The sequence below is a fragment of the Arachis ipaensis genome, chromosome B01, assembly GCF_000816755.2.
Source record: "Arachis ipaensis cultivar K30076 chromosome B01, Araip1.1, whole genome shotgun sequence".
In the NCBI taxonomy this organism is placed as follows: Eukaryota; Viridiplantae; Streptophyta; class Magnoliopsida; order Fabales; family Fabaceae; genus Arachis; species Arachis ipaensis.
Window position 1 is genome coordinate 13027181 of NC_029785.2, and position 24441 is coordinate 13051621.

General features: G+C 37.0%; 1 protein-coding gene and 1 pseudogene across 5 annotated transcripts; both read left to right on the forward strand.

Moving 5' to 3' along the window:
* LOC107625368 (elongation factor-like GTPase 1) lies at nucleotides 1005–6625 on the forward strand. Of its 5 annotated transcripts, none has more exons than XM_021117622.1 (4): nucleotides 1005–4232; nucleotides 4997–5341; nucleotides 5762–5873; nucleotides 6292–6625. In XM_021117622.1, the coding sequence occupies exon 1, from the start codon at nucleotides 1097–1099 to the stop codon at nucleotides 4196–4198; it is 3102 nt and encodes a 1033-aa protein (XP_020973281.1). In that variant the 5' UTR covers nucleotides 1005–1096; the 3' UTR covers nucleotides 4199–4232; nucleotides 4997–5341; nucleotides 5762–5873; nucleotides 6292–6625. The 5 variants fall into 5 exon arrangements, with proteins under 5 accessions (XP_020973281.1, XP_020973284.1, XP_020973286.1 ...); XM_021117625.1 differs by having other exon boundaries at nucleotides 5130–5341; XM_021117627.1 differs by having other exon boundaries at nucleotides 5150–5341.
* LOC107625388 lies at nucleotides 7359–17051 on the forward strand (annotated as a pseudogene).

The following is a 24441-nucleotide window of genomic DNA, read 5'->3' on the forward strand; positions in this document are numbered from 1 at the left end:
TAGACATTTTAGAATTTGTTTGGGTGAGTTTTTAAAAAAAGAATTTTTTTGAATTATTTTTTTTAAAAGATCTTATAAAAAAATAAAAATAATTTTATGTTTGGATATTTCATACAAATTTTTTTTTATTTATTAATTATGTTTGGGTATAACGATATAAAAATACTTTTTTGTTTATTTATTACATAAAAAATATCTTTTTTTAAGGAAAAAAAATCTTTAAAAAAAAAGATGTAAATTATAGCCTCTCAAAAAAGATGTTTTGTTTTTAATTTTTCTAGTGCTTTTAATTTTATTACTAGAAGTGCTTGTTTGGGTAGGGGTGTCCATGGATCGGATCGTATCCGCAGATCCGCGGAAAATATCCGCATCCGATCCGAAAATTGCGGATACAATCCGATCCGCACCTTTTGCGGATCGGATCGCAGATATCTGCTCTACATCCGTGTATCCGATATGCGGATCCGCAGATCCGCACTATAATAATTAAAATTTGGGCACCATTATTTTGATAAAAAAATTTTTTTTATTAAAAAAAATCTTTTTTTAAAAAAATCTTTTTTGTTTTTTAACGTGTTTGACAAATTTCTAATAGTAAAAGTAAAAACATTAGAAAAATAAAAAATATCTTTTTTGAAAAACTGTAATTTACATATTTTTTAAAAGATTTTTTTCTTAAAAAAAGATGTTTTTCATGTAATAAATAAACAAAAAAATATTTTTATATAGTTATACCCAAACATAATTGATAGATAAAAAAATTTTTTTTACATGTAATATCCAAACATAAAATTATTTTTACTTTCTCATAAAATCTTTTAAAAAAAAATAACTCAAAAAAATTTTTTTTTAAAAACTCACCCAAATAAACTCAAAATTTATCAAACACATTAAAAAATAAAAAAATATTATTTTATTAAAACAATCTTTTTTTTTTTAATCAAAATAATAGCGTACAAAGAAACAACGTATCACTAATATCCATCGTTAGAGATACTATTCATTAATATTGGGTTTAGGGTTTTTCAGCGTTTGATTTCTTCACTTTCTTCTTCCTTTCCTTCATCGTCTATTCCCATTTCACACAACATCCGAAATGGAAGAAAGTTCTGAAGGAACAGAGACCAGCAAAATCCGTAACATATGCATCCTTGCCCACGTGGACCACGGCAAGACCACCCTCGCCGACCACCTCATCGCTGCTGCAGGTGGCGCCCTCCTCCATCCAAAACTCGCCGGAAGAGTCCGCTTCATGGACTACCTCGACGAGGAGCAGCGCCGCGCCATCACCATGAAGTCCTCCTCAATCTGCCTCCGTTACGGCGACCACTCCATCAACCTCATCGACTCCCCCGGCCACATGGACTTCTGCAGCGAGGTTTCCACCGCCGCGCGCCTCAGCGACGGCGCACTCCTCCTCGTCGACGCCGTCGAAGGCGTCCACATCCAAACCCACGCCGTCCTCCGCCAGTGCTGGATCGAGCGCCTCTCCCCTTGCCTCGTCCTCAACAAGATCGACCGCCTCATCACGGAGCTTAAACTCACGCCGTCCGAGGCTTACGTCCGCTTATTGCGCATCGTTCAAGAAGTTAACGGCATCGTTAGCGCATTCCGTTCCGAGAAGTACCTATCTGACGTGGATTCCCTTCTTGCCACGTCAGGTATGAACCCTAACGAGATTGAGAATGAGGAAGCAGATGATGAAGCTGACGAGTTTCAACCGCAGAAAGGGAATGTGATATTCGCTTGCGCTTTAGACGGTTGGGGATTTGGAATCAATAAATTCGCTGAGATTTATGCTTCCAAGCTTGGTGCTAGTGTAAATGCGTTGTTGAAGGCTCTATGGGGGCCTTGGCATTTTAATCCGAAGACGAAGATGATTGCTAAGAAGAAAGTTGGTGGTGGTGGAGACAGTGGTAAGGGTAATGCGAAACCGATGTTTGTTCAGTTTGTGTTGGAACCACTGTGGCAGGTTTATGAGGGTGCGCTTAAGGGTGGTGATGAGGGTAAGGGTGTGGTTGAGAAGGTTGTTAGGTCCTTTAATTTGTCGGTGCCGGCGAGGGAGCTTCAGAATAAGGATCCCAAGGCTGTGCTTCAGGCGGTTATCAGCAGGTGGCTGCCGCTCGCGGATGCTGTGTTGTCGATGGTGGTTAGGTGTATGCCGGACCCTGCTGCAGCACAGACATACCGGATATCGCGATTGATGCCGAAGGTTGAGGTGGTTAATGAGGTTGGAGTTGATAGGAGTGTTTTGGAGGAAACAGAGCGTGTGAGGAAGTCTGTGGAGGTTTGTGATTTGAGGGAGGATGCTCCTTGTGTTGCTTTTGTGTCCAAGATGTTTGCGGTGCCGGTTAAAATGCTTCCTCCCCTGAGAGGGGAGAATGGGAATAGTTATGGCGGCGAAGGAGAAAGCGAGTCGGACGAGTGTTTCTTGGCATTTGCTAGGATATTTAGTGGGGTTTTGCATGCTGGTCAGAGAGTTTTCGTTCTCTCTGCTTTGTATGATCCATTGAAAAGGGAATCAATGCAGAAACATGTGCAGGAAGCTGAATTGCAGACCTTGTATTTGATGATGGGCCAGGGATTGAAAGTAGTGACATCTGCCAAAGCAGGAAATGTTGTTGCCATTCGGGGCCTCGGCCAGCATATCCTGAAATCCGCTACTCTCAGTTCTAGCATGAATTGTTGGCCGTTTTCAAGTCTCGCATTCCAAGTTGCCCCGACCCTGAGAGTTGCAATTGAGCCGTCTGATCCAGCGGATGTGGGTGCACTGCTGAAAGGATTGAGGCTTTTGAATCGAGCAGATCCGTTTGTCGAGGTTACTGTTTCTGCAAGAGGAGAACATGTGCTCTCTGCCGCCGGGGAAGTTCACCTGGAGAGATGCATAAAGGATTTGAAGGAGAGGTTTGCAAAAGTAAGTTTGGAAGTATCACCGCCTCTTGTGTCCTACAAAGAGACCATTGAGGGAGAGGCATCCAAGATGCTGGAAAGTTTAAAAGCTTTTACTAAGAGCACAGATTATGTTGAGAAAACAACACCAAATGGTAGATGTGTTGTCCGTGTGCGTGTGATAAAACTTTTGCCTTCTCTTACAAAGGTGCTTGATGAAAGTCCTGATTTAGTTGGTGATGTTATTGGAATTAAGTCAGCGCAGACGATAAAAACATTGGATTGCCAGAGACCAAATGTTACTGAGAATGATAATCTGGCTGAGGTTCTAAGAAAACGCATTGTAGATGCAGTGGAGAGTGATGTGTTGAGCTGGAATGAGATTGATAATGATCATGCTGAGAGATGTAAATTGGAGTGGCTAAAACTTTTGAGGAGGATATGGGCTCTAGGACCTAGACAGATTGGTCCGAACATTCTCTTAACTCCTAATATTAAAGCAGAGGGTACCGATAACTCTGTTCTAGTACGGGGTTGTTCTCATGTGTCTGATAAGTTGGGCTTTGTGCCCGATTCTAGTGATGGAAATTCAGTTGCTGAGACATCTTCAAATGCAAGTCAAGCTTTGTACAAAGAAGCCGAGCGCCTTGAGAGTAGTGTTGTATCCGGATTCGAACTGGCCACTGCCGCTGGACCCTTATGTGATGAACCTATGTGGGGTTTGGCATTTCTTGTTGAGGCGTGGATATCTCCGCTTATTGAACAGAAGGATGAATCTGAAACACATCTACAATCAGAACAGTATGGGATCTTTGCAGGGCAGGTAATTGCCACTGTCAAGGATGCATGTAGAGCAGCCGTGCTTCAGAATAAACCCCGGCTTGTGGAAGCAATGTACTTCTGTGAATTGAATACACCTACTGAATGTTTGGGTCCAATGTATGCTGTACTTAACCGAAGACGGGCCCGAGTTCTGAAAGAAGAGATGCAGGAAGGTTCCCCTTTCTTCACTGTGCATGCGTATGTTCCAGTTTCTGAGAGCTTTGGTTTTGCGGATGAGCTCCGCAAAGGGACTTCCGGTGCTGCAAGTGCGCTTCTTGTCCTTAGTCACTGGGAAGCACTTCCAGAGGATCCTTTCTTTGTACCCAGAACGGAAGAGGAAATTGAAGAGTTTGGAGATGGTTCTAGTGTTCTGCCAAATACAGCTAGAAAGTTAATTAACACAGTCAGACGGCGCAAGGGCCTTCCTGTGGAGGAAAAGGTTGTACAACATGGAACCAAGCAGAGGACGTTGGCTCGTAAAGTCTAATATATTTCATTACTGTTGTATCCATATCTGTGAGGTGAACTTGTAATTTTTTTTATACTTGAATGTTAGTGTAGCTCACACACTTCATACCCTGTGTTATTATTTTTTCAGGAAAAATTCTTTTCAGGCATGAGTTCAATTTATTATTTTTTATAGAGCATCACAGAAGTATTGTTTCATAGTTCATTTCAATTCAATAGTATATTCACTTAGATGCTTCTAGATGTTGTATACAACTTGTTTTGCCTTACTAGAATGTGGCTTAGTTAATGTTATAAAGGTTTCCTTTGTTCGATTGAAAGTCCAGGAACAGTTGAGAACACCAGTTTGGAAAAATATATTATTTCTAAGAAGTTCTAGTAAATCAGATTTATGCCTTTGGAATTAATGGGTCCTCCATTCCTGGTCTCTTGAATTATAAACATTTTCCAATTACAGTTACAAATTTTGCTTTCTAGGTTGTGTTAGGACTGTTAAACTTTATTATCTTGCTACTTCTAGGACTTAATTTGCTACTGAACATTGTTAAATATTGAAATTATATTGTTCTTCTAAATCTCTGCTATTACTTATAAGAATTAAGAAGTGGGGACAGGTACACCAGGGTAAACATTTCAACAACTTAAAATTCAATGCTTTTCTTTTATAAGATGTATATGGCACAATAAGAGAAAAAATTAATCAACCAAAGAAGAACAAGAATATAAGCTCCCTTTTTATCTTGATTTGGAATGTCAGCCAATGCTGCTTGCTGAGTACATTTTATTATTTTAACTGCCAGTGGTTTTTGCTGTACAGATTAGGGTGGATATTCATTATTCTTCTCTGCTCTCACAAAGCAGTTACTCTTTATGCTTGTGGTCCGTCTGATTGTTTCATTAATTGATAAAGTTCTTTTTCACCCTTCTGATTTAATCAACTGTGTGCGAAGCTGCATCCTTCCGTTAATAGATATGGTAAAGGCTGTATTTCCGCTTCAGAGTGAATGTTATGGAAGCTGCTAACTGAAGTTGTTGAAATCAGTGATTTCAGCTCTATTGTGATATGGAGAGACTCATAGATGATCAGTTTGAACAGTTGAAAGCGCATGTTGATATTGTGATATACTAGCTGCAACAGGTTCGATAAAACACAGAGAGAAAGGTAAAATCCAGTAGGCATCTTAAATAGCTTTTCTTCTTCTTTATATGAAAATTATCTTATCTGTATTTTAACATTATATATTTGAACCTCAATGTTGTAGCTTATATCATATACTTCCATTGGTGTTAAGCGTTACATAAATGGGAAAAATTTATGGGCTCAGTTTTTTGGAATTTTGGTCATACACATGCAAAAGGCAAGCTACCAATAGAATAGTATTTTAAATATATATTGTTCCTGATGAATGTTCTCTGTACCTTATTTTATTTATCCATTGTGTTTTAGATAGTTGTCTTTCTTTTTTTTTTTCTTAGTAAAAGTTTCAAAAATATGAAACGGGTCGGGTCGGGAGTCTTCTGAAATTGCTTGTTAGCCTGTTATCAGTATACTTTGTGACCTTTCTTGTTTTTCCTTCTGCAGGAGAACTTTCTGTCTGTGTTTTCTCTTGCAATCCTTATAAAATCGCTGCTTCCACTACCTGACAAATATGATAGCCTAGCTGATATAGATAAATGCTATCGCCAAAGATAAGGTTGCATTTTAATTTATGTTAATTCCTTCGTTTACATGTTTATATATATATACACACTTTGGGGTTAGGGGAGGGTTTTGAATAGCTTTGTTCTAGTTCTTTTCTATATTGATGTATTAAGTATTTTTCCAGAGATATTCTTTTGACATCTCATTTCTTGTTAACTAATGTTCCTAAAAGTTTTACATAGACCACATCAAAATCAACCACTTTCTATTGATTTATTGAACTTGATTTTAATCTAAGTGTAATATAGCTTTACAAAGGAATCCAATGATGTGCTCCCATAGTCCCATGTAATTTGGTGAATTCTATACCTCTGGTTGTTTAAATGACTAAATTATTAAATGAGATATCAACGCATACTGGATGATAGTCCAAAAATCTAATGATGACAACATTTTCTATTAAATTCCAGAGTCTCACGATATACACTTTGAACCTTCATGCAAGCTTGGATGGATTGACATTTTTCAGGAAATCAATAATATCACTTGTACTGAAGGAACTTAAATCTACCGGAGAAGACAACAATATGGAGAGAGCACAGGCAGGGAAAAGAAATATCTTGTATTATAATAGTTGCTTTGTTATATAAACTAATCCAAAAGAGATTCATTTCGAGCGGGAATGTAATAGTGAAATTGGTTTTTCGGATTCTCGTGTGGTATCTGGATTATTTATTTATGATGGTAGAGGAAGGATACTAAATTTGTGAAAATCGTTTGATATATGTGAAAATTCTTTTGATATATGCAAAGGAAAAGTCTAAGGGACAGCAGTTTTGTTGAATTTTGGCCAGCATGTAGCCAACAGAGAAAGGTGAGTCATTGGATGAAATCTCACACCAATCTCACACCATTAGATCATCATTGATGGCTATTTGATGGCTATCAATCACAAAAATTGCTGGTCCCTAACATTACTCATATGCAAAAAAGAAAAGTATGGGAGCCAACGTAATTGGTGTATAATGCATACAATAGTGGTTAATACTTAATATAAAAATGAACAGCATTTTTAAAATTAGAGTAAACGTAGGTAATTTTTATTTTTAATTCATATTAGGTCAAATAAATAATTCATTGTACATATTATATAGATATTTTATTGGCTCTTTGAAGGAATTCATGCAAAAATTGTTTTAGATGCTAATATATATCAAACCGAGTAACCGACGTTGCATAAGCTTTTATTGGGCGCTAAAAATAACAGGGTAGTTTTTTGTCGGTCTCTGGCATAGTATTGAAGTGCCAGTTTGTTATTTTATTTGCCGAATCACTTTTGAAAACAAACTGAAACGGTTAGTGCGACCAGGTTAATTGGAGAACGGGCGATTAATCGATGAACCATGCGAACCGGTCTGATTTTGAGAGGCTTTTCTGGTTCAGAGTATATCCCGAAACGACTTCGTTTTAGTTTAAAAAACGACTTCGTTTTAGTTATTAAAATAACAAAAAAAATACAAGACACAGCTCCCTTTGACCCTTTCCCTCCCTCCACCCCAAACCCACTCATCAGACTCACCATCATCAAAAATCAAAACTCCACCCAGCCCCCACCATCGTGGAAGGCAGCAGCCCCCACTCTATTCAGTATTCACTGCCCGTCTCAGCTCAGTTTCTCTTCATTGCGTGTCTGTCGTTGCGCCGTCGCTGCTTCTCCGCTCCTTGCCGTGGCTCGTCGCTGCTTCTTTCCTCTGCCGTGCGTCATTTATGCTTCCCTGCTCCTTGTCCTTTCTGGCTGTCACCTCTTCTCTGCTCCCCGCCAGTCTTGCCGTCACTGCCTCTTTGCTCCGCACCGTGTCTCGTCGTCGTTGCTTCTCTGCTTCGCGCCCTGTCTCGCGGTCGCTGGTTCTCTGCCCCTCGTCGTGTCTTGCTCTCGCTGCTGGGTGGTCTCTGCTCCTTGCCATGTCTCTTCTCCTTTCTGGATTCGAGTGACTCAACCTCTGCTTAGGTAACTCAAGTGTCTCTTTTCCTCTGATTTTAATTAATTTGGTTTCTGTTATGAAACTAATTACTATATTGCTACGGTTAGTTATTACAACATTTACTTCTTCATGTTCGCTGGAAATGCATTTTATGTGAGTTGTTATTTTGCTATCATTGATTCAAAATAGAAACATTGCCACAATTCTGCATTGAATTTCTATATGGCATTCCTTTGCTACCCATACACTAGGTTGATTGGCTTGGAGGCTTCTACCCATGTGCCATTATTTAGTTTAAAATTTATGTTGCAAATCAATTGCATGAAGTGCAGATTTTCAATCTATTTGAACTGTCCATGCAAAGATGTGGATAATGCATCAAGGAGTTTTGGTAACTGAGATAGATAGCAAGAACTTTGGGATTTCTGAGGGGCAGTATTCATCCATCTTAACGAGTCTGATTTTATAGTGGTCATTGGCATCTTATAATTCTATGATTTCTTGCATCAAGTTTTTTTTTTTCTTTTTCATATGATTTCGTTGGCTTATGCTTATGATTCTTATGTTGGATGCATGTTTTGGATTAGAGACTTGATTGACTTGGAGAAATTCCCATATGGTGGAGTTGATCTCTTCATTCATGTCCCTCATTCTCAACTTGGTATGTTATTTTTTATCTCATTGATTTTTGGGAATAGTTGTGGTAAATAATCATCTGAATTTTGATGCAATAAAAATTAAAGGTGTGCTAATGTTTTCGATTGGTTGAATTGGTTCAAATCTTGTGTTCTGAACAAAAAAAAGCTCAAACTAGACTAGTTTCATATTAATTAAACTAGAAAACTTGTTTGTTGTTGTTTCTTTTGGTTGTGGAACATTATGTGTTATCATTTATGTGCGTTTTGATAATTTTTTTAGTCATAATGTTTGATGTTTAAACTTATTTGTGAATCTTTAACGATAAATTATAGACAAGTTATTATATAAAATTGTAAAACTTTAAATTTATTAGCTTAAAAATTATTAAATTTAAATATATGAAATTATATATTAATTTTTTAATAAATTTATTTTGTATTTAATTAAAGCAGTTCAACTATGGTTTGATTTCGGTTAAACCATTAAACCAGTTATTCGCCCAATTTGGTTCTTGCAACCTTGCGAAAAACCAATATGTTCATCTCTCTTGGAGACGATAATAGTGTAACAGCAGTTTGGGAATTGGGATTTGGTCGTCAAACTTAAGTTGGTTTCTACTTTCTCCACATAAATAACCAGCAGGGCCCTTAAGAAGATAGTAGGATAGGATTGTTGCTACAACTTCCTTCATTGTTTTCACCTGCGATGACATCATCTGCCATTGGCTAGGTCCGTGATGCTCAATGCTGTGTCTGATTGCTTCTTCTCTCGCTCCTCACGTTTCCATCGCATTCTTCTTTTCAAACCTTTAATATATTACCACCATTTCCATACTTGCGTCACCCACCACTATGAACTTCTCGGTTATTTCGATTCTCTTCTTCAGCAATCCCCTACTCTCCAACAAGTTCGCCAAATCCACTCCCAAATCTTCGTCGCGGATGCGCATCGTTCCCCCTTCTTGGCCTCCAGGCTCATATCCCTATATTCACGCTTTGGGCTTGTCTCGGATGCACGCAAAGTGTTCAGTTTGGTCCCTTTTGACGAACTCCAGAACCTTCTTCTATGGAATTCCATCATCAGTTCAGCTTTATGTTGCCATGCGAAAGCTTGGATTTTTGCCCGATGGGTTTACTCTTCCTCTGGTAATTCGAGCTTGTTCCAATGTTGGTGCCACTGGTCTCTGCAATATTGTCCATTGTCATGTTTTGCAAATGGGTTTTTGGAATCATCTTCATGTGGTTAATGAACTTTTGAGCATGTATGGGAAGCTTGGGAAAATGGAATATGCGTGCCACCTGTTTGATAGAATGCTTGTGAGAAGCCTTGTCTCCTGGAATACCATGGTTTCAGGCTACGCTTTGAGTTGCGATCCTGTTGGTGCTTCTAGGATCTTTAAGAGGATGGAGTTGGAAGGTTTGCAACCTAACTCTGTGACATGGACTTCACTGTTGTCAAGCCATGCTAGATGTGGATTTTATGATAAAACCCTTAAGTTGTTTAAGTTGATGAGAACAAGGGGGGTTGAAATCAATGCTGAAGCATTAGCTGTGGTGTTATCTGTGTGTGCTGATATGGTTGATGTTGACAGGGGCAGTGAAATCCACGGGTATGTTGTTAAAGGTGGATATGAAGATTATTTGTTTGTAAAGAATGCACTGATAGGTGGTTATGGGAAGCATGAACATCTTAGGGATGCTCATAAAGTGTTTTTTGAGATGAAGGCCAGGAACCTAGTAAGCTGGAATGCTTTAATATCAGCTTATGCTGAATCAGGATTGTGTGATGAGGCCTATGCATTGTTTTTGCAGATGGAGAAATTGGATAGTTATTTGCTAGTGAGGCCTAATGTCATAAGTTGGAGTGCAGTAATATCTGGCTTTGCTTCTAAGGGCCGTTGTGAGGAGTCACTTGAACTTTTTAGGCAAATGCAGCTTTGCAGAGTAATCGCCAATTGTGTGACGATTTCCAGTGTTTTATCAGTTTGTTCAGAGTTAGCAGCATTGAATCTTGGCAGGGAGCTCCATGGTTATGCTATTAGGATTCAGATGGATGACAATATTTTGGTGGGAAATGGTCTGATTAACATGTATATGAAGTGTGGTGGTTTCAAGGAAGGGCATTTGGTATTTGATAATATTAAGGGTAGAGATATAATCTCATGGAATTCATTGATTGGTGGTTATGGAATCCATGGACTTGGCGAGAGATCATTAAGAACTTTTGATGAGATGCTTGAAGCTGGAATGAAGCCAGATAACATTTCTTTTGTTGCTGTTCTATCCGCTTGCAGCCATGCTGGATTAGTGGCTGCAGGTCGTGGCCTTTTCAATCGGATGGCCAGTGAATTTGGGATTAAACCTAATGTAGAGCACTATGCATGCATGGTTGATCTCCTTGGTCGCGCTGGACTTCTGCAAGAAGCAAGCGACATTGTTAGAAACATGCCAATTGAACCTAATGACTGCGTTTGGGGAGCTCTTCTAAACTCATGTAGAATGCACAGAGACACAGACATTGCAGAAGAAACAGAATCAAACATTCTGACCCTGAAGTCAGAAATAACTGGCAGCTTCATGCTGCTTTCCAATATTTATGCTGCAAGTGGAAGATGGGATTTGAGGCAAGATGAAACTTATGGGATCCTTGAGGAATTGACACGTCAAATGACAAGTATAAATAAACGATATAGCTGCCTTAATCAGCAATGTATTGACGACGAATCAGAGCTCTTGCTTGTTACAAACTAATTAGAGGCAAGAAGATTATTTATTTTTTGCACTGGGTCGTCGCAGTATATAGTGGAGTTCTTGCTGCAGTGACAATCTTGGTGATCTAATCCGGCTGTGGGTGACTGCATCAACGTCGAATCCAATGATTTCGGCAGTGACAACTCCAGAATCTGATCCTCATATGATCTTCCAGGTGATAACACCCCTTATCTTTGTTGTGGATTCTTGGGAAACATTCTTGCGATTGGAATAATATCACCATGGGAAAATCAGTGACAAGGTACCCACCTCTTTATCATCTTTAAATTTTGTCCATAAGAAATTTATGGGAATTATGTCACTTATCATTGTACACAGGTTCCATACTCTGTTCCCCCAAACGGATGAGAAAAAAAAATTGAAGGCCAAATTTATAATGAGATTCTTTGAATGACCTGCAGGTTTTTGAATATGAAGGAGTCAACTTCCATCCTCTTTTACTAATGGAGATATCAGGAAAATCATTTTGCATCTCCAGTTCTTCTATGGTAAGTTATTTATAAAAGGTGGGTTTCTCATGTTCATTGACTTTGTTGGAGTTGGTATGTGTTATGGCTATTTTTATTCTATAAGATCATATTCATTAATTTTTTTTGTTTGGTTGTTCTGCAATTAACACCTGCTAGTACGAATTTTTAGCTCGTGTATATTACATAGCTGAGAGAATATGTTGTTATTGTACTTTTTTTACAAACACATAAGTTGTTGAAGGTTAAGCGCAGCCACATCTAAGGCTAAGATTGGTCAACTTATGCAATTGTGAGTAGTTGAACTACGAATAAGAAACTAAAGTTAATTGAAACCTTTATTTCTACCTCAAGATTGGTTCCTCTTGGTTCCAAGAGTTATCTTCCTTGAGATTGCTGCAAGAGTAACCTTTTTAGACCAGGATCAACATATACTCCCTCTCTTTGGTTTTTGTTTATGCATAATTTAACTATAGTGTTTAGGGGGAAAAAGGTATACTAATAATTGAGATTGTAACATCCATATAGCTTTCTGTTTTCTGTGAAGAACATGCATATAGCTTACCATAACTATTTACTCGATTTTGGTTTTAATTTTTCTGTTTTAGGATGTCTTGAGAAGCTAATTACTTTGGCAGCACTTTTTCATAATATTTGGCACAGTGATGCTACATGGACAAACTTTTTTGTCAACCAAGTCCAACCAAGTTATTGCAACCCTAACAAAAACCATTCTTAGGACTAAGGGTGTGTAAAACATGCTCCCACTCACCCAAACCTTTGGTAGACAGCATAAATCATAATCACTCATAAATCATAATCACTACTTCCTCTTATTTTCTCACTCTCAAACTAAACAAGCATCAACGAAGATACAGAACCGCAAACCAAATGAGCATCAACGAAGGTAAATTGTTGGATTCTTCTTTCTTTCTTCTTATTTGTGGCAAATCATTATGTGATTTTGTGTTTTTGCTTTTTGTTTGTAGCAAATCACTACTTTCATCTCACAGTCTCTTTCTCGAAACCCTACTTTGGTAAAGCAAACCAAACAAACTAAAAACAGAGTATCAACGAAGGTAAATCATTGAATACTACTCTTTTTTTTGTATTTGTAACAAGTCATTTTGTGATATTGCATTTAGTAGATTCTGTTTGTTTGTAGTAAATAACTCACAATCTCTCGAAAAATACAGAAAAAATAGGAACAGAGCACATAAATTATATAACCTTTACTAAACTCATATCATTAAATTAAGGCAAGTTAAAAAAAAAAACACTGGAACTCATTGTATGATATTGCATTTATTAAGTGTTTTTAGGTTTTGCTTGTAGCAAATCACTCGCAATCTCTCAAAAAACACATAAAAAGTAGCAACACATCACATAAATAATGTAACATTTGCTAAACTCATGAGTTAAATCAAAGAAGTTTAATCACAATAAGTTAACAATAAATCAAAGTAAATTAACAAATAAAACAGAGGTATAGGAGTTTAATCACACAAAATGAAATTCTTGAACTCAAATATATGAGTTTAGACATTTCTGTGTCTTTTGCAGCAAAATGATGTATTTTGCTGGTAGGTTCAATATTTTTTAATCTAATAAACCATTAGTGTTTCGTTATATATATTTCTATGTTCTTCTTGACTAAATACCGTGTTTTCATAGTAATCATTTTATGTTGTATTTTGGGAGTGATATATGTTCTGTTTCATAGTAATTTTCATCTTTCCAAACATATAAGCACATTAAAAAAAAACGAAATTCTTAAAATCATATAATAAGAGGTTTAGGCATTTTTGTGTCTTTTGCAACAAATGATGTGTTTTGCTGGTAGGTTCCATGTTTTTGGATCTAATAGATTCTTTGTGTTTGTTTTATATATTTCTGTTATTTTTTTAACTAAATACCGTTTTTTTCTATTAATGATTCTGAGATGCCTTTTTAAGAGTAATGTTTGTGCTGTTTTGTAATAATTTTGATTTTTTATATTCTTGATTATGCAATTTTATTTTCTTTGCATAAAATATGAGGTAAGTGTAATTCTATTCTTCTAGATTAAACAAATATGATCTAACAATAATATCTAATTCTTTTAAAAAAATATACTAATGAATTTAGACGCTCAGAGATACGTTGCAGAGATTTTCAATAAAATGATTCCAGAACAGAGGGAGTTTGTAGATGAAATGGGTTTCGGCTCATTATGTGTGGTGCAAATGAGGGACTAATTTTGCTGCCTTGTAACAAAAAAAAAAAAATTTTTTTTTTTGCTGCCTTGATGATGTATATATAGGCACCTGTTGAACATGTTTCAAGGAAATAAAATTAAATTAACCTTATTTTGTTGGGTAGGTGTAAATATTTTGTTCAAGTATTTTTTTATGACTAACCATAATGAAATACTTTTATTTTAACATGCAGACTAGTTAGCGAAATATAATACAATACACAAAACAGTAAATCTTTTGCTATTTGTAAAAATCGAAAAACAATTAACTTAAAAGACCATAATTCCATTTAGTATCCCCCTCATCAGTGGGATTAAAAAGTAAAAGTGGATCCTAGTCCTCCGTATCGACTTAGCTGCTAAGGTAATTGCCACTGTCAAGGATGCATGTAGAGCGGCTGTGCTTCAGAATAAACCCCGGCTTGTGGAAGCAATGTACTTCTGTGAATTGAATACACCTACTGAATGTGTGGGTCCAATGTATGCTGTACTCAACCGAAGACAGGCCCGAGTTCTGAAAGAAGAGATGCAGGAAGGTTCCCCTTTCTTCACTGTGCATGCGTATGTTCCAGTTTCTGAGAGCTTTGGTTTTGCGGATGAGCTCAGGAAAGGGACTTCCCGTGCTGCAAGTGCGCTTCTTGTCCTTAGCCACTGGGAAGCACTTCCGGAGGATCCATTCATTGTACCCAGAACGGAGGAGGAAATTGAAGAGTTTGGAGATAGTTCTAGTGTTCTTCCAAATACAGCTAGAAAGTTAATTAACACAGTAAGATGGCACAAGGGCCTTCCTGTGGAAGAAAAAGTTGTACAACATGGAACCAAGCAGAGGACGCTGGCTCGTAAAGTCTAATATATTTCATTACTGTTGTGTCCATATCTGTGAGGTGAACTTGTATTTTTCTTAATACTTGAATGTTAGTGTAGCTCATGCTTCATACCCTGTGTTATTACTTTCTCAGGAAAAATTCTTTTTGGGAATGAGTTCGTTTTTTTAATTTTTATAGAGCATCACAGAAGTATTGTTTCATAGTTCATTTCAATTCAATGGTTTATTTCACTTATATTCTTCTAGATATTGTATACAACTTGTTTTGCCTTGCTAGAATGTGGCTCAGTTAATGTTATTATAAAGGTTTCTTTTGTTTGATTGAAAGTCCAGGAACAGTTGAGAACACAAGTTTGGAAAAAGATATTATTTCTAAGAAGTTCTAGTAAATCAGATTTATGTCTTTGGAATTAATGGGTCCTCCACTCCTGGTCTCTTGAATTATAAACATTTTCCACCTACAGATACAAATTTTTCTTTCTAGGTTGTGTTAACACTGTTAAAGATTATTTTGCTACTTCTAGGGCTTAATTTGCTACTGAACATTGTTAAATATATAATCTCTGCTATTACTCATAGGAAGTGGGGAAAAGTACACCAGGGTAAACATTTTAACAAGAATATAAACTACCTTTTTATCCTGATTTGGAATGTGAGCCAATGCTGCTTGCTGAGTATATTTTATTATTTTAACTGCCAGTGTTTTTTGCTGTACAGATTAGGTGGATATTCATTATTCTTTTGTGCTCTCACGAAATAGTTACTCTTTTATGCTTGTGGTCCATCTGATTGTTTCATTAATTGATAAAGTTCTTTTTCATCCTTCTGATTTAATCAACTGTGTGCGAAGCTGCGTCCTTCTGTTAATAGATATGGTAAAGGCTGTATTTCCGCTTCAGAGTGAATGTTATGGAAGCTGCTAACTGAAGTTTTTGAAATCAGTGATTTCAGCTCTATTGTGATATGGAGAGACTCATAGATGATCAGTTTGAACAGTTGAAAGCGCGTGTTGATATTGTGATATACTAGCTGCAAGAGGTTTGATAAAATGCAGAGAGAAAGGTAAAATCCAGTAGGCATCTTAAATAGCTTTTCTTCTTTATATGAAAAATAGCTTACTTGTATTTTAACATTATATTTTTATACCTCAATGTTGTAGCTTATATTCCATACTTCCATCTGTGTTATGCTTTACAGAAATGGGTAGAAATTGTGAGCTTACAGTTTTTTTGAATTTTGGTCATACACATGCAAAAAGCAACCTACCACTACCAGAACTTTCAGTTTCAGTAGCCCATGGAGTAGTATTTCAAATATATATTGTTCCTAATGAATGTTCTCTGTACGTTATTTTCATTTATATTGTGTTTTAGATAGTTGCCTTCCTTTCTTTTTCTCTTGCGTAGTAAAAGTTAAAAGAATGCTAAAGGGGCCGGGAGTCTTTTGAAATTGCCTGTTACCCTGTTATCGTTATACTTTATGACCTTTTGTTGTTTTTTCCTTCTGCAGGAGAACTTTCGTTGTGTCCTTTCTTTTCCAACCCTTACAAAATCTTTGCTTCCACTACCTGACAAATATGATAGAATAACTGATATAGATAAACGCTATGTCCAAAGGTATGATTGCATTTTAACACACTTTGGGGTTAGGGGAGGGGTTTGAATAGCTTTTTTCTATAGCTTTCTTTTAGTGAGTTTGACATCTCATTTCTTGTTAACACAAGTTTGTAAAAATTTTACATAGACCGCATCAAGATCAACCACTTTCTATTGAACTTGATTTTAATAAACTTTGAGTGTAATATAGCTTTACTAAGAAATCCAATGATGTGCTCCCATGTAATTTGGTAAATTCTACACCTCTGTGGTTGTTTAAATGACTAAATTGTTAAATGAGATGATACACATATTGGATGATAGTCCAAAAATTTAATGATGACATCATTTTCTATTAAATTCCAAAGTCTCACGATGTGCCCTTCGAACCTTCATGCATGCTTGGATGGATTGACATTTTTTCAGGAAATCAATATTATCTCCCGTACTGAAAGAACTTAAATCTACTGGAGAAGACAAGAATATGGAGAGAGCACAGGCAGGAAAAAGAAATACCTTGTATTATAATAGTTCCTTTAGTTTTTCAGATTCTTATATGGTATCTGCCTTTATTATTTATGATGGTAGAGGAAGGATGCTAAGTTTGTGAAAATATCTAAGAGAGTAAGAGACTTATGTGTTATGACATGGCCACTGATGTATATGCTTGTCATCTCAATTTATGTATATCATCAATGTACATTTTACATTTTAGCTGGTTGCTTTATAAGTACTTATAGCAATGTTTGTGTGTTGAGGATTATGAATGACATTATTTTCCATTTTTTTACCATTGTGCTCCCTTCATTGTTTTCCGAAGGAAGCACTCAAATACCATGCTGGACACTAGTGGAATGATGACATAAATTCTACCGTGCTTACAAACGTTTTTAGCATAGTATGCTTCGTGGCAATATGAAAGATGGACACGTGGGGTAGGAATGGTTGTGAGACGGAACAGAAGCATCCCGTTTTACAAGAGTAATTATGTGAGAACAGAAGCATTCCGTTTTACAAGAGTAATTATGCGTGGTAGTTAGTTTTATAATTAGTTGATAAGATAATTTAAAAATTAAGAATAAAAAATATTTAAAAATAAATATAAAAATTTTATAAGTTATTTAAATTTCAGAATGTATAAAATTTATAAATTTAAATTAAATAAAATATTAAAAAATTATTTAATTATTTTGTTGGTTCCTATAGTTTTTGTTAGTTTCTATAGTTTTACGAAATTTTTAATTAGGTCCTTTTTACTTTTTTTTTTATTTTAATTAAGTTTTTACACCAAATTTTTTTTTTCAATTAAGTCCCTCTTAGTAGTAATTGGCTTAATTTTATAGGGACTCAACTAAAAAAAATTGGTGCAAAAACCAAATAAAAGAAAAAAAAAGTATAGGGACCGAATTAAAAAAATTGGTGTAAGGACTCAATTGAAAGGAAAAAAAAAGTACAGGGATCTAATTAAATATCGATAAAACATTAATATAATAAAACATGAATTAGATATCAAATCCAGACTATTAGATATCGAACCACCTTCGATTTGATAAAACATGAATATAATAAAAGTATAAATTAATAATTTTAAAAAAGTAATAAAATTAAAGTTAGTTTAATAAATTGAATATAAAATTTAAAATTATGCATGAAGATAAAAAATACTTTGAATATAATGTTTATCTTTGTTTCAAATTAAATACTGTTAAAAAAATAAATAAATAAACTTATATGATGTTTATAAATAATAACTTTATAAATGTTTATCTTAATTTTGTTACACATAATAATATAATATTTTTTTTGTTTAATTACTTTGTTGGTTCCTATAGTTTTGCGAAATTTTTAATTAGGTCTCTGTACTTTTTTTCCTTTTAATCGAATCCTTGCACCAATTTTTTTTTAATTGGGTCTCTACACTATTTTTTCTTTTATTTGGGTCCTTGTACCAATTTTTTTTTAGTTGGGTCCCTAAAAAATTAAGCCAATTACTGCTAAGAGAGACCTAATTGAGAAAAAAATTTGGTACAGAGACCTAATTAAAGGGAAGAAAAGTATATAGACCTAATTAAAAATTTTGCAAAACAATAGGGACTAATAGAATAATTAAACTTTTTTTAAATATTTTATTTAATTTAAATTTATAAATTTTATACATTCTAAAATTTAAATAACTTATAAAATTTTTATATTTATTTTTAAATATTTTTTATTCTTAATTTTTAAATTATCTTGTCAACTAATTATAAAACTAACTACCACGCATAATTACTCTTGCAGAACGGGATGCCTCTCCTGCTCCGTCTCACAAACATTTTCACCCCTCACGTGTCCATCTTTCATATTGCTACGCAAAATAAGTATACTATGCTGAAAACGTTTGTAAGCACAGTAGAATTTCCTTACTTTTGGCACCTAATAAAAAAAGATTCGATGTTGTTTTGATATATACGAAACTGTTTTAGATGCCAACATATGTCAAAATGACTTTGCATATGCTTTCATTGTTGCTACTTGCTAACACATTGTTTGCATAGAGAGAATTTGAAAAGAAAGAAAATGGAAGGAGAGAAAATAAATGAAAAAGTAAGTTTTTTATTATTTAGATGAGAAGAAAAAAAAATATGGGACTTACTAAATTATTTTCTTCTCACAAATGAGAAGAAAATGAAGAGAACTGTAATAATATGAATAAAATTATACATTTATCTCTTATTATTAATAAATTATAATTTATATATAATATAGATAAGGGTATTAATGTAATTTTATATTATTATTATTTTCTTTCTTTTTATTTTTTTTTCCATCCAAACAAAAGAAAATTTTCTTTCTATTTTCTTTTCATCCATTTTCTCTTAATCCAAACAACATATAAATAACCAAACATTGGGCTAAAAAATAATGAGGAAGAGAGAGAAAAAAAAAAGAAAAAAAAACCCTAGCAGAGAAAGAGTACGTACTCCGTACTCAGGGAGAATGAGAGAATGAGAGAGCGGGAACGAGTGTTTGAGGGCGAAACATAGTGAGGATGGCGGCCATGCCGTCGGAAGAGATAAGGGGGAGAGTGTGGGTGGAGGTGCATCCGGGTTTTTTAAAGTCTACAAAGGTCTCTTTTAGAGATAAAGTCATTGGTCCAGAGAAATTGAAGGCCTTTGCACTTGCAGGATCTCTATCTATAGCGACGGTGATGGGCAAGTAGGGCGATCCCCAAACTCCATGTGTAAACATCACTGAAGAAGCCAAGCTTTGCTTAGTAGAGCCTTATCGAGAAGCTTTGGTGATCAAGGTTCTTGATAAAAATTATAGTTACACAGCTCTTTCACACAAGTTTCGGATGGTTTGACGCATCAAAGGTGGCTTTGATCTGCTTGATGTGGGGTTTGGATACTTCATGGTAAAATTCGATGCAGGTGAAGATCGTGAGAAGGTCATACTTGGTGGCCCGTAGTTGATTGAGGGGCACTATGTTACTGTAAAATCGCGGGATATAGATTTTCGGCCATGTGAGCAATCCTTCGGGTCTACACTTGTATGGGTTTGGATTTCGGGACTCCCAATCTGGTGCTAGGCGATGATGCGTATTGCTTCTGCAATAGGAGTCCCCATCAAAGTGGACCTAGCCACTGAGTTGGCTGAGAGAGAGGAAGATATGCCCGAGCATGTGTTTAAATAAATTTAGGATTGCCAGTGATCAAGCATATCATTGTGAAAAGTGTAACTCATGTAGTGGAGTATGAAAGTTTAAATTTAATTTGTAATTCTTGTGCACGTTATGGTCACGATATGACACAGTGCTTGGGTAGAGACTCCAGAGAAGGAAAGAGTGCTAATTCTGATGCCACCAAGCCCCGGGACAGTACAACGGTAGTGCCACATCCTGAGCCCAAAATTCATAATTCAAATTAATTAGAACCTGAGGTGGTAGATGGCGTTATTGGCGAGAATCCTGCACCGAGTTTGCAAGAGGATTTGGAGGCTAATAATTTGGAAGGAAATAAAGTTGAGGAGGCTTGCATGCATGATGAACCAGGCTGGGAGAAAGTTGTGAGGAAAGGTAAAACCAAGCTGGGCCAGAAGCAACCTAGCAAGGTCCAGAACCGATTCGGGTAGAGTAATCTGGCCCACCATCCACTTCTCTCACACGGATGGATCTAGCTCCTATCGCGCCAGGGTCGGGTCACGAGTCAAGGTCAGACACAACGCTTTCAGTGTTGGTGAGATGTCGATCTCCTCAACCCGACACACCCCATACCTTGCGGCTCCTCTCTCCGGAAACGACCAAGACCGGCGTCCCTACAGAGCTCGCCAGTTGAAAAGAGTGGAGGCACAGCGATGGAAGCATCGTCATGTCTTCTTGCAGCCGTGAAGGAGGGTGTTACCGTGGTGGTTCCATTGGAGAAGGAAGTCGCGTTGCCGGCTGTTGCTGCATCGGTAGGCGGGAATAAGGAGATATTCCATGGAGATCCGGCAAACATGAAGGTCACGAGAGTCACTTCCGCTGGGCAAGCCTCGGTTTGAGGTTGTTGAAGCACTTTGATTTCCTTATTTTATATTTTTATATTTTATATTATGGATAGTTTAAATATAATAGCTTGGAATATTAGGGGTGCTTCTAATAAGTTAGCCCGAGTGAATTGTAAAGAGTTGGTTAGGAAATTTAAACCTGTAATTTTTATTGTGGTTGAAATTCACTGTTCTTTTCAACACTTGAAACTATTTTGGAAAAGACTTGGTTATCACCCTATTGGTATAGTGGAGGCGTCAGGACATAAGGGGAGTATCTGGTTCCTTTCTGCAATGCAGGGTGTTCACTGCAAATGGGTTGATGCTTTCGATCAGTGTGTTACAGTTGAGGTTCAGGTAAATAATGTGATTTAGAGGTGCAGTGGTATCTATGGTAGTCTGCAATTCAATACCAGAGTTCTGCTATGGGATTATCTTGTTACTCAGTCTTCGTCTTTCTGCGGGCCATGGATTGTTCTTGGTGATTTTAATGAAGTAATATTCTCTCATGAATCTAAGGGTTGCCTCTTCTCGAGTCACCATGCAGATCGGCTTGCTGCCTCTCTAGGGGATAGTGATCTGTTTGACTTAAAGACTATTGGAAGATGGTTTTCTTGGTATAAAAGGGTTAAAAATGGTGTTGAGGTGGCGAAAAAACTTGACCGGGTCTATATCAACAGTGGATGGTTATCTCTCTTTCCAGAGGCTTATGCAGAAATTTTAAATAGGCTTCAGTCTGATCATTGTCCTATCCTAGTGCGCTGTACAGGTCGTCCCCAACCGAAAAAGAATAGACCTTTTCGGTTTATTGCGGCTTGGATAACTCATCCGGGATACAGAGATATTGTGAACCAGTCATGGCAGGTTGGCTTTAGAGAGATGCATGGCAAGCTTTCAGAAGTGCAGAAGAACTCTTTGGAGTTTAATTGTAAAGTGTTCGGCAACATTTTTGTTAGGAAATGCGAATTGGAGAGACAGATTAATTCCCCTCAGAAGTGACTAGAAGTAATAGAAGATTTGTCTATGCGGCAAAAAGGACAACAGCTGATTGAGGAATTTAATAACACGCTTGTGCAGGAGGAACTTCTATGGTTTCAGAAATTCAGAGAGCAGTGGGTAAAATTCGAGGATAGAAATATCAAGTTCTTTCATGTCCAGACACTTGTGCAGAGAAAGCATAATAAGATTCATGATCTCTTTCTTCAAGATGGGGTATGGGAAACGGACCCGGATGTCCTTAGAAGGGAAGCTAAATCCTTTTATAAACACCTATTCTGCCAGTCGAATGATGTAGACTTAGGTTGTCTTGGTGATGTGCCGCTGCCTTCCTTGAATGATGAAGCCTGTTGTAGCCTCACAGCGCCAGTTACTCTGGAAGAAGTTAAGTCGGTTGTTTTCATTATGTATTCCTTTAAGGCGTCGAGCCCTGATGGGTTTCAGGATTTCTTCTTTAAAGAATACTGGGATATTGTTAGTTTTGATGTTTGGACTATGGTTCGTCATGCGTTCTCTGGTTTGGATATGGATCCAAGGATGATGGAAACTCTTGTGGTTCTTATTCCGAAGGTAGAAAACCCGGTTTCCATGAAGGATTTCCGACCTATTAGTCTCTGTAATGTAGTTTACAAAGTTATAACAAAGGTCCTGGTCAATAGACTTCGTCCCCATCATAAAGAGATTGTTGGGCCCCTTCAAGGAGGGTTTATCCCGGGGAGAGGAACCCCAGATAATATCATTGTAGCACAAGAGGTTCTCCATTTCATGAAGAAGACAAAGTCAAAGAAAGGGACCCTGGCCTTTAAGATTGATCTGGAGAAAGCGTACGATAAAGTATATTGGGGATTTCTAAAACAAACCCTTGTGAGTTTTGGCTTTTCTCCTCCGATAGTCAATCTGATTATGCATTGTATCACTGCTTTCTCACTGTCTATCCTCTAGAATGGGGATATATTAAATAGCTTCATTCCGAGCAGGGGTCTTAGGCAAGGAGATCCTATATCACCGTATCTATTTGTGTTGTGTATGGAGAGATTGTCATGTTCTATTAATTAGCAAGTTGATAGGGGCTCATGGAAGCCGGTTGCGGTTTCTAGAGGGGGTCCAAGAATTTCTCATTTGATGTTTGCCGATGATTTGCTTCTTTTCTGTAAAGCCAAAAAACACCAAGTTCAAACTGTAATGGTAGCTTTGGAAAATTTCTGCAGAGCCTCTGGGATGAAGGTTAATGTGGAGAAATCTAAAGCGCTATGCTCCAGGAATGTTTCAGCGACAAGAAAAGAGATTTTCATCGGAATGTCCTCCATCAGATTCGTCCAGAACTTGGACAAGTATTTAGGGGTGAACCTTAATCACTCTCGGGTGATACGCGCAACTTTCAACGATGTTCTGGACAAGGTTCGGGGAAGGCTAGCCAGCTGGAAAAGGAGATTGCTTAATAAGGTGGGCAGACTCTGTTTGCTTAACTCGGTAGTGACTGCGATTCCTACTTACCGCATGCAAGTATCTCTCTTCCCTAAAGGGGTAACTAATAAGATAAAATCCATGATGCGAAACTTTCTATGAAAGGGTCAAGCTGATGATAGAGGCCTGAATCTAGTTAACAGGAAAGTGTTGGTCACCCCTAAGAAGTTTGGAGGTCTGGGAATTAAAGATCCTTTTTGTGCTAATATTGCTCTTCTTGGAAAGCTAGTTTGGCAACTTTTTCACCATCCTGACAAGCTATGGGTTCAACTGTTGATGGAGAAATACCATTCTTCTAAGGATGATTGTTTCAGTCGGTCTCGAGAAAGGGGATCTTATGTTTGGAAGAGTATATGTCGAGCTTGGGATATCCTGAAGGAAGGTTTTATTTGGTGCATTGGGGATTTGGAACAGAACTTTTAGTTTTCTAAATGGAGAATAGAGGGGCGACTGTGTTAGGAGATGGATTATATTCACATTTCTGATTCGGATCTCAGGATCTTGGACCTTTGGTCATCTGGATAGTGGAACCTTGAGAATATCTATTCTCCTCTGAATCAGTCTCTGCAGAGCAACATTAACTCTTACAACCCGGATGTTCAAGCTGGTTCAAAGGTCGGTTGGTGTTGGACTAGTGCGGCTTCAAAGGTTTATGATGCTCGTAGTGGTTATTTGTGGCTCAGTAAGAAGATGTTTAGTTGGGAGGATAGGGGTAATTGGCTTTGGCTTTGGCGTTAACATATTCCGGAAAAGCACAAATTTTTGGCCTGGCTATGTCTTCGGGAGGCTCTTCTTACTGCTGCATTTCGTTTTAGGAGGGGCATTTCACACACGGATAGTTGTCCACGATGTTTCGCAGGTCAGGAATCGGTTTTACATTGTATTCGGGATTGTCCAAAAGCCCAACTAGTTTGGCAAGCTTTAGGGATCTCCGATCAACCAGTGGATTTAATGAGTTGGTTCTTACATAATAGCAAACAACGTCCCTTTAGATTCTTTTCTGGTCTCTAGTGGATTTGGCGTTCGAGGAATAACAAGATTTTTTATCCTCACGAGCATTGGACCACAGACAAGGTGATTAGTATGTCTTTGTCCTTGGAAAAGGAGCTCCGAAATATTTTTGAGTTGCAACGACTGT